Raw genomic sequence first — 11191 nt, forward strand, 5'->3', positions numbered from 1 at the left:
CGGGTCGGTCAGTGTCGGGGAGCAGTGCCTCCAGCAGAACAGGCTGCAGACGATGAGCGCGTCGCCCTCCCGCACACACTGCTCCTTCAGGTGAGACGGCTCCTGACTGATACATCTGCACTGCCTGAATTTTAGTTTTCCTATTTTTTTTTTTCAAAATGTCCCTCTTTTCTCTCTTATGAATCCGAGTAAGTAAAATTAGCATAAAATTAGCAAACCTTGTCAGTTTGGGTTGATGCATTTTCCCCAACAGTCTACTCATAAACATTCATATGCAGCAATATCCAGAAGACAAATCTAAATTTAAATCAAATCAGTATTTTGCCTCCAATTATTTATTTCACATCTGAATAAAACTTTTGCATGTTACTGTTTGTCTAGTACATCTTAGTATAAATGATAAGAAATGGATGACTGAATAAATACTCACCGTGTCTGTGTGTGTGTGTGTGTGTGTGTGTGTGTGTGTGTGTGTGTGTGTGTGTACACCTGCAGGAAGGGTCGCGGCGAGGCCAAAAAGTGCCGTAAAGTGTACGGCGTTGAGCGCAAGGACCAGTGGTGCACCGCCTGCCGCTGGAAAAAGGCCTGTCAGCGTTTCCCTGATTAGAGGAAGAGCGATGAAAGAGACGTTTATCAAACAGAGGATTTACACGTATCGGGGGCGGCGGAGCCATCGAGGAAAAACACCTGTTTGACCGTTTTTTTTTTTTACTTTCGCTTGTTTGTTTCCTCCAGGAATGCGAACATTGTGTGTGTGTGTGTGTGTTTGTACGTCGTCCCTGAGAACTGAAGTCTGCGATGGTGCTATCTGTTGACTGACTTTAGCCATGTGATGTGCTAAGCCTTCAAATACCCTCCCCCCCCAAACCCCATCCCAAGGTCGTATTACCCCCCGACCCAGATCTCTGTGAGTCCACTGTATTGGACTGTTTTCGTTCTGACAACCCCCCCACACACACCTTCCAGCGGTTACACAGTGGTTGATGACGTATATTATATTGTGCGCTTTAAGCTCCGTACGAATATTTTGTACCTTTTTTTTTATCGTCTCGTTTGACCAGTGTATCTGGCAGATTATTTTTCTGTTCAATTTTCATGTTTTTTCGGCGCTTTGTGGGAATATAAAGTCACAAGAATAAGCTACATTTGGTTCTACTCGACCAATTCCTTCCAGTTCCCGGAGTTTCTTCCTGCCCATGCGTTGGCATTTGACCAGTGTTAATAGTTTTATCCGTGAAGCTTCGGAAAGATGCAGCAGGACTAGTTGGGGAGTTTGTAATAGCAATAAACAAAAAAGAGGAAATATATTGTCAAACACCAATTAAAAAAAAGCACTGAGAATTTCACACGGTCACTTCTTTCTTTCTTCTGCACGACAGTCCACAAAAGAAATAGCAAACTATTTTATTGTCGTTTTCTCTATACACACTTTTTTTAAACCAAGACAACGATGTAATGATAAAAATGTTGACTGAAATGTACATTTTATACATAGTTTTTGTGTGTGTATGTGTGTGTGTGGGTGGGGGGGGGGTGACAGAGAATCACACATGCACGAGTGCCATTTCACACACTACACACACACACACACACACTATTACATGTCAGAACCGATCTGCAGCAAACACCATTCAAAAGCATCACTGCTAGTGGAGGAAAACATCAACAAAGGCTGAAACACTAAACTTTCCCCTCAGTGATGTTGGTTCGTGTCTCATTAAGACGGCGGAGCAGCGAGGTGTGTCACATGGACCAGGACACTTCCAGACATGAACAGCATGAACAGCGTGAAAACACGTTGAATCACTCAGGGCAGTTTGACGGCTGGTAGACGTGTGCTCATGCAGAACACTGCTGATTCAGGGTCAAACTGTTTGATATTTTATACGTTGTGAGCCGTCTTTGTCCTGTCAATCACTTTCCCTGACAATTCTAAATAGATCACTCTTGGTCGTGGAGGACTTCACGTTTGATTTCTGTCAGTAGATGTAAAAAATAGAACTGAAAACTGGAGTTTTCCTCATTTCAGGATGAACAAAGTTTTCAACGTCCCTGGTGACCTGGAGGACTCCTGGTCCTGGTGAAGTCCTGCGTGTTTCAGATGTCTCCTGCTCCTACACACCTGATTCACATCAGCAGCTCAGCACGGCGATTGTTTGTGTGAATCAGGAGTGTTGGAGGAGGCAGACATCTAAAATGCTCCATGGTCAGGGTGAGAACATCCAGATATGGTTTATATTTCATACAAAATTCAATTCAGTTGAAGTTTGTTGGGGTACTTTACAAGTAAAAACCGTAAATACAGCAGTTTTCTTTGCCATCTGCTGTGTGTCAACACATGAAGGTCTATTGTCTCGATAACTATGACCTTATTTCATGGCCTGTTGTACCAATGTGTGTGTGAAATCATCAGGAAAGGAGCAGAAAGTGTCATTTCAGTGTTATTGTCGGGAAAATAATCCAAATAATTACATTCTATTCACACACACACACAGCAAAACAGACTCCGAGTCAGCGTTTGCTCTTTGAACACTAGAGGGCAGTGGTGTTTCACTAAAAGGAGGAAAACAACCTGAGGCTCACTTCCTGGAGAGAGTCGGTGGTGGGGGGCGACCTCTGACCCCTGACTGACAGTCAGGTTCAGTTCAAAGACATTTGATCAATACATTCACTGTTTCATTAATTAACAAGACAAAGCAGAAAATTAGGCTTCGTACACTGGTAATTAACATTTTTTTCCCCACAGTTGAACCCAATCGATGACTCACCACCCCCAGCCAACAGCGCCCCCCCCCCCCCACCACCACCACCACCACCACCACCACCACCACAACCAGTGCCGGACCAAGTCACTTGCACTTGCACCTGCTCTGAAGCTTCCAGGTCCAGTTCAAGAGATATTTTTCTGCATGTTTTAATGCCAAAGTTACTCATTTTAAAAGGGGGAAATTACCTCACTTGTTGTTGTAGACATCATATTCAACACATACAAGAGCTGGGGGCTGTTTCACAAAGCAGGTTTGAGGAATCAAAGTTTGATATTCTTTCTTGACGAAATCAAACCAATCATCTCTGCTGAGTTGTCCTCGTCTCAGAAAGAACAAGCTCTTTCTGGTATTGACCCTTGGACGTCGGTATCGGCCCTCGGACACAGTGCAAATGATTCAACACACACCACCCACACGTGCATGAAAGTGCATTCCGCGTGATGTGAAGAACCCCACGCCAGCTCCAAATCTCATTTGGCCTCGTCTTCTTACACCGACACATTAAAGTATATTCAATGGCACTTCTCTAATTCTTTTATTTCACAGAATGGCATGGAAATAAGAAGGACATTCAAAACATTCCTCAGAAGGAAGTGGTTCGGTGGAGTGTGTGTGTGTGTGTTTGTGTGTGTGTTTGTGGCGGTGGGGGTGGGAGTAACAGTTAAGACTGAGTGAGCGAGCTGCGGTCGGACGAGGATTCGGTGAAGGAAACACGCTACAGTTTGTTTTGCCTCCAAACCCGAGGGCTGTTGTTGAAGCGGCCGCTGCGGCTGCTCCTCATGCCCAGGTACTGCCTGAGCAGCTGGTTCACCCGTTTCTGACTGTTCCATTTGCGGGCGGACTTCCGGACACCGATGAACCCACCATAGCGCTTTTGTAGGGGTCTTATCATGGGCGAGCCAATGAGCTTCCTGTATCCATGGCGCCCCCTCTGAAAGCCACCAAAGCGTTTGGACAAGCTGACGCTCTCTGAGCTTTCATCCCCATCTCCCTCCAGCTGGGCGGCGGCGGCGCTCCCCACGTTCCTCTCCTCCCGCAGCTTCTGCGGAGGCTCCTGCTCCTCCTCCGAGGAATCCAGCAGGGATGAGTCATACGGGACGCGCTGCTGCTCCAGGGGATCGGCCTCCTGGGCAGACTCCGCAGACAGCGGCCCCCTGTCAGAGGTCACGTCAGGGAAGGTCATCTCCAGCTGCTCTCCCACTCTCTTGAGCAGGGCGCCTCCATCAGTAAACATAGGATGAGTTGATATCTTAACGGTGCGTTTGCAAACCTCCCATGTGAGCGAGGAGGAAACGTGGCCCTCACACTCCAACAAACACACCTGCAGGGAGAGAGAAGACGTTTGAATGCACACATGAGAATAACAATACATGGTAATAAGTACTATCACTGCTAATCATATGGTTGAATAACTGTGTGTGTGCGTCTGTGTTTCTGTTTTTCTGACAATTCTCATTTTCATCTGCGTTAATATTAAGTTGTATGATTTGTAACCTGCCAAGTGACGACCGAGCTTCAGGCTACAGTCTGTTGCGACGCATCAAATGATGAAATGAATGAAGGAGTGTAATGTGATGAAAGACACTGACGTGGGAGAGTCAACCTGTGATGTCAAATATTCATTCCTTGTGCTTAAATTAAAGTTCAGAGTGAGCTGCTGGCGAGTGTTTCTACCTTAAGACCTTCTACCTTTCCTCTCATTGTTGTCATTCCTCAGGGTTTTATTCTGAAAGTATCCTTTGTCTCATCTTTGCTTCCTGTCAAGTTTTCCACCCTGTGTGATTAAGTGGCGTCATCTGTCGCTCGTCAACTTGTCTCTTTCCTCGACTTTCTTCCAGAGCTTCTTCTGCTTGTACGTGTGCTGCAGCGTTTGCTTTGTCTTGTCCTGACGTTTGACTGCCTGCCTGTTCTCTGACCTGCATGAGTCTGCAGATCTGAGGTGGTGTACCGATGAATCACCTTACTGCCGACTCATTGCTGATTGAAGGCCTTGTTTGAACACTGTCATGGAAGAGAAGTGGGGTTGATGGACGATTGCTCTGTCTTGCCCCCGAGAAATGTATGGTTAGGGGGAAATATATCATCCTTGTGCGGATTTGAGGCTTGTTTATGGAGTTTCTGGGGGTTGAAAACGTATTTTGTTCAGGATAACAAGTTTACAGTTCTTTGTTATTCATCCCTTTCCTGAAAATAGCACAATGAGAAGCAGTCAGTTCCCCAAACAGGCAGAATATTTCTACATCTGTGCCATGATGGGTGACACAGTGGAGCAGTGGTTAGTACTGTTGCCTCATAGCTAGAAGGTTCGATTCCTGGCTTTACGATTTCTATGTGGAGTATGTTGGTGGGTACTCTCCAAGTACTCCATCTTCCTCCCACCTCCAAAATGCATGCTGAGGTTAATTGGTCACTCTAAATCAACCGCCGGTGTGAGTGTGTGTGTGTGTGTGTACGAATGGTTGTCGGCCTTCATGTGACCCTGTGATGAGCTAGTGATGAATAAATGAATGAATGACGTGTTTCGTTCCGTTTGTGTGTTTACAACTGAGTTAAAGAAGAGTTCTTTGAGTTGCCATCTGGACCATGAAGGGAAAAGACGGTTGTTCCAGGTAGTAAAGTCACTGTTTTTATGTCCCAGCTCAGGCTGAGGAGGCAGTTCTCAAACCGCCGTGCATATTCAAGCGTTAATGGACCTTCTCCCTGCTGCGCGCATGAAAAGTTATGTGATAATTTGAGACGTCCATCGTTTGATAACTGTGGCATCAGCTTGAGTGGCAGCAGGAAATTAGGCGACGTGACAAATCACTTTGAAGGACAGCCGGTAGATTGGCTCCTACGTTTCACATTGGCCTTTTGGAAATGATGTCTTAGCTTATAAAAATCATGTTTTGGAAAATAACTTTTCATATGTTATATTATCTTGTCAGCAATAAATCATCCTGCTGCGGTTCTAGTGACCTTCCCGTCTTACTGTCGTCACATCTGACAGCTTGTAACGCAAACGGAGCTTGTTAAACATCCATATCGATCAATGTCGATCAGTAGAGGGGAATTTAGTGTCATGTAATGTCCTGTGCTTTGTCTTTTGTCTGTTTCTGGACATCTTCAACACGCCCCCACCTCTAAGCTGCTGACTCACGCAGGATGAGACGGATGGCTGCAGAATAAAATTCATAAAACCACACAACATCAGTTTTTCCTCAGACTAAATTAAACGAGGCTGCATCCAAACTTTGCCGCGATGCTTTCGAGATTTATGCAGCCACATCTCTCCTCTCTCCTCGTCTTTCCTATAAACGCCAGGGGACAGCATAGTAAATTTCTAGGTTGACGTGAAAGGCAAATCCCATTTACTCCTCAAATCTTGCTCAAATGAGATAAACTGCGTTGTTATCTGGAAACCTGCTCGCATCAAAGGAATGAGAGAAGAGGGAGTTCCGCTGTGAATCTATCAACGGAAATTAATTTCACATCCTAAATGAAATGAGCACACCAGAGGATTCTCCTGTCAGATCAATGGAGCAGCCTAAAGGAGTTTATGAGCGAGGGTCACACATTCATACACAACTGAAGGAGGATGCTGGAGGATGTTGTGAAGGTTCACCCGGACAGTAGCCTTCGTACGTTATGTGAAGAATAGCTGATTTGTTTCATGTTGTTTCCTGTCACGTTTCTCCATTTTTGTCCCTGGCAGATGTTAAATGAACACAAAGACGTCCAGGAGCCTGTGAAACCACCCGTTAACCATATTAGTTTGATATGTTGATTAGTATGTCTGTTGTTGTCTATGTCTGGTCTCCAGGACAATGGGAGCAATGTGCAGCCAGGTGGAGAAAGTAGTCTTTCAGATGAACAGACAGGAGGCACTATTTTACAGTTGTATGTGTTGTGGATGTACTGTATGTCCACTGGAGATCAAATGTGTTCAAAAGAATATCATGAAATTGTATTTTCACTGCTATGTGCTACAGCATGAGGCGTGCGGTAGTTCAGGGGTGGAGCGATAGAGTTGATGAAGAATTTGTAAGTTTGCTTGCACATATCGTAAATAGTGTTTTTTTTTTCGTTCTTTCGTTTTTTCACTTGTTTTACTCACTTTTCACTGTGTACACATTGGCAACCGGTATTAATCACTAGAAACCTGCCACTGACCTCGTCATCAGTTTTTAAAATTTATTTTATGTTCTTTGGAGAACTGATTTGTATTATTCCGGAGATTCTTTTGTACCTTTTAGCGTTAAGAGGAGTTCTTGTTGACAGTGATGTGTTCCTCAGATTCGTGCAGTCGTGGCACCTTCTCTTGGCAACAGTATATGCTGTAAAAGATGTTTTTCTTTACTATATGTTTGACTGCTTGACAAATGTGTGTGTGTGTGTGTGTGTGTGTGTATGTACTTTTGCTTTTGGTAGTCTCAGTCACACGAAGATGTTCACATTTGCAATGATCAGCATGCAGAAGACATGATAAACAACCACTTTGAGCTCAGCTGCAGTGGAAAGTTTTTGCAACTGAAATGTAAGACACAAATAACTTATAAAACTTATAATAACTTATGACCATATTTAAACAGAATGACCTCATCTCCAATGTGTTCTCCAATCACATGTATGAATGGAAATAATCAAATGTTTTGTTGGACACGCTGGATGCTCTTCAGGTCGATAGTTTTCTTCCTCGAGCAAATCGGTTCACAAAGAACCAACAGTTGTTGTAAAACAAAGCAGACCGTGTCCGAGGAAAACGGAATAGAAAATGATGGTGTGTGGGGTTTGTTTTCATGCATGAAAGAGTCACACGTCAACAGTTGACTCTAAAATCAATACTGCTCCAAATGACACAACGCAGCAGCTTCTTGTATCCTTCATGATGTAAACTAGAGTCAGCCTGGAAGATTAGCCTTACAAAATCAATGCAACAGGATGATATGATCGATGAGGCTTTTTCTGTGTGTGTGTGTGTGTGTGTGTGTGTGTGTGTGTGTGTGTTTGCATCACAACAAACTCCCTCCGTCTGGAGAGGGGGAAACAGTGGAATTGCTCTGTGGACTCCATCTGTGGCTCTCTGGGAAGGCGACTCGCACAATGAGGAGCTGATAAAATGTGTCAGTCACTGATGGAAGCCGAGCCGATGAGACTGAGCCGCAGTCAATTACATACTTCTATTACAACTTCCAAAAAAGGTCCCAGCTGTCTTTCTCTGCGTCATTATCGGCTAAATTAGCCATCTCACCTCTATTTATATGGGACTCTCAGGATATGATAAATAATAACACTCACATTTCATCAGGAGCACAGAAAATAAATGCATGAAATGTTCTGAGTCCTGTGAGTTTGACGGACAAACGCCGAACCAGAATAAGAAGAAGGAACTCTGAGGAGCACTGGGGAACACCAAGGAACACTTGGGACCTTTAAGGACCCCTGGGACCCACTGTAGGAACTTGAGGAGTGAGGAGCACTATGTCCATGTAATGTTTAATCATCAGCATTTCATATGTCAATTTAATTCAATTAAAATGCATTTATTCTGTTCTGTTTGTGTATTCTGAGAATTAGCAAAGAAAAAGTTCATTTGTCACCTGATGTGAAGGTGAGTAATGAAATTATATGAATTGATCTGACAAATAATTGATGGAACTGATTTGGAAACAAACTGGACAAACTCAAAGAGAATTACAGTAGAAATGTACATAATCTACAACGATCCGCTCATACGGGAAATCATAAACACCTGTGTCAACGTGTTCAAGCTGAACACACACACACACACACTCACCATGGTGTTGAAGGCTTGATCCAGCTGCTGCTGCTGTAAGAGCAGACCACAGGCCACACATTCCTCCGGGCAGTCACTTCGTCCAGGGGTGAAGAGACACGCCAGCAGCACCACCAGGCACCACAGAGGGATCTTCATCGCTCAGCACACCCAGACAGGCAGGAGCCGACCGGACCCAGCAGGCAGAAGAGTGGAGACCAGGGGTCAGCAGCTGGAGAATCTGGATAAAGCCTGGGATGTGAGTCCAGCCTGCAGGCAGGAAACACAGATGGACGGGAAAAGTTGCATCAGTGTCAGCTTACAGGGATCATTAGCTGGATTTGGGCGGTCGGTCAAAGCGTTGGTGGTGGGAGCATGTTCACCAGGAATTGGACAATGTGAGTGGGCTGGAGCGACAGCACCACCCGAGGCAAAGCAATGAGAAAATGGGTATTTTCTAGCAGCCACTTTTAGGTGCGTCACTGATGGAGATCACGAGTCTGCAGGCTGGAGATTTGTGAGGATTTGTTTGGGCATAGAACAGCAGAGCTTCCTGACTGAGTGGAGATACGGAGGGAAGGAATGGCAGAGTCAAGACGAGGTGAAATAGTGAGTTCCACTAGTGCACGTCAGAATTTTAGTCGTTTTCTGAGAAAGGAGGATTCGTTTTTAGAGGATTTTTTTTGTCTTTTGAAACACAGTTTTTAAACATGGTTACACAATGTTATTCTTCTCCCACTTTTTTCTGTTTTAACATGGAACTACCAGAACAATAAACAATTGCCACTGTGACTGAACTTAGACAATATGGAAATATATGAATGCCAGAAAAAAAGATGAAAAACGCAACAGAAAATGACATTTTCAAAAAGGGGGTGGGATAGGATAAAGATGGAAGAAGGAGGATTGCTGCACTGATGCATGCTGGGTATCTCTGGCTCAGCCTGTGAACCAGGTGCACAGTGTTTGTTGTTTGACCTGCATCGTCTGACCCCCATCTACTCTGTCGCCCACCGCTTGCATCAACCAATAACACTGGGATTACCGAGAAAACACACACACACAAACAGACACACACACACACACACACACACACACACACACACACACACAACCTTCATGGGAACAATGTGAGCCTCTTCCTGCTGAATCGTTGGGAAATCAATGAGTTTTACAATCAGAGGTTGATTCTTAACCACTCAGTCTGCATTCAGCCCTGAGGGACCAACACACACTGATGATTTATCACCTGACAAAGACTGTCAACATATGAGCAGAAAGTGTTTTTGGCCACTTGACAAATGTAAATCCAATATTCCTCTGAACCAAGAGTACCGATATGATAATGTCCGTCATCAATCCATCTCCATGTGACACGTGAAGACACGGACGAGTGTCGGACTTCACAGTTACTGAAAACCCAGTACTGGCGACATATTGATGAAAGTGAGTGGAAATCTTTGACGACAAACAGAATGAGTGTGGTATTGGCGGGAAAACAAATAGATGTGAAAAGTCGCTATCTGTGACCGCTGTCGGCACATCACTGCACTTCAACAGCGTGTGAAGAAGCCATGTGAGACGCTGCCTCATGTGCAAATATTCAAGTGGCTTCATGGGAAATCGTTGGAGGCTGGTGTTTGTTTGCTTCACTCAAGTGTTTAGTGCCGTGATCATTGCTCACCTGCTGACTAAGCCCATTTCGTATCGTTATGTTCCCCTTCCAGTGCTTCTTCCGCAGTACTTCAAACAAATAAAAGCACTAATCTTTCATACGTGGAGGCGCAGACCCTCCGTATGTCCCTGCATCACAAAGCTATTCATTCACTCACTCGCTCATTCATCCAGCCTTATCCATGAACATCCAAACATTCTTTTCACAATCAGAAATCCATTTATTTGCCTCCACACACTCAGTTTTGAATCCACATACTTTGGACTTTAGCTTGTGATGGTTGTTTGGTAGACATCATTTGGATGATTATTATTTCCTGGGATGTTTTGTTTTTCATCGCTTTTACATAATGTGGGTTTGACAAACCTTGAAAAACAAACCACAGCTTGGAAACTAATTCAATAAAAATGTAATAAGGGGAGGACGCGTTGCTGTTTCATCAAACTGGCAAATGACAAATGCCTGTCGGAAGTTATCTGCTAGCAAAATAAGTTGAAAAGCTAAAGTTAAATAGATAATGAAATAAGAAAAAGAACTGATGATTAAATGTTGGGAGCAGTCTGGAACCATCTGTATCCAGGAAATGTTTGAGGGCTTCGATTTCATAACGAGACTTTTCACACGTGTGTATTACGCCACAATAAATGCCACATTCACCATAGGTTCTCTAATATCTCAAAGTTTGATCCATGTCCTGATCAAATTCTGGATACGATGACCCAGAACCGGAAATGCTGCATATTTTCAAGCAATGATATGAAGACATGAACTAACACACAAACTCTGGCTGAGTGTCTGTGAACAGATTTGGAGTTCTATCCAGAAGAAATGAGCAAAATAGTGGCTTATGTCTTCCAATTTGTTATATTTGTTATAAGTCATGTTTCACACGTTCACATTATTTGTGTCCAGTACTGATCACTATGTTTATTATGATATGTAGACATTCCTGCATCATTTGAGGGCAAAGCTGCTGTTTAAAGGCAATTACCT

General features: G+C 44.0%; 1 protein-coding gene across 1 annotated transcript; it reads right to left on the reverse strand.

Annotated features, from left to right (window-relative positions):
* Positions 1-3483: 3483 nt before the first annotated feature.
* LOC144739313 (prepronociceptin-like) lies at positions 3484-8682 on the reverse strand. Its single transcript, XM_078622278.1, has 2 exons — positions 8545-8682; positions 3484-4089 (listed from the first exon to the last, which is right to left on the reverse strand). The coding sequence occupies exons 1-2, from the start codon at positions 8680-8682 to the stop codon at positions 3484-3486; spliced, it is 744 nt and encodes a 247-aa protein (XP_078478404.1).
* Positions 8683-11191: the final 2509 nt, after the last annotated feature.

Source organism: Lampetra planeri, unplaced genomic scaffold, assembly GCF_965212315.1.
Source record: "Lampetra planeri unplaced genomic scaffold, kcLamPlan1.2.h2 scaffold_1429, whole genome shotgun sequence".
Classification (NCBI taxonomy): domain Eukaryota; kingdom Metazoa; phylum Chordata; class Hyperoartia; order Petromyzontiformes; family Petromyzontidae; genus Lampetra; species Lampetra planeri.

What these genes read in the sequence shown, in the direction of transcription:
- LOC144739313 (XM_078622278.1), bottom strand. Translation starts at nt 8,682, where the DNA reads ATGAAGATCCCTCTGTGGTGCCTGGTGGTGCTGCTGGCGTGTCTCTTC. An exon ending in ATCAAGCCTTCAACACCATG is followed by an intron (nt 4,090 to 8,544) that starts GTGAGTGTGTGT and finishes CTCTCCCTGCAG; the next exon opens with GTGTGTTTGTTGGAGTGTGA.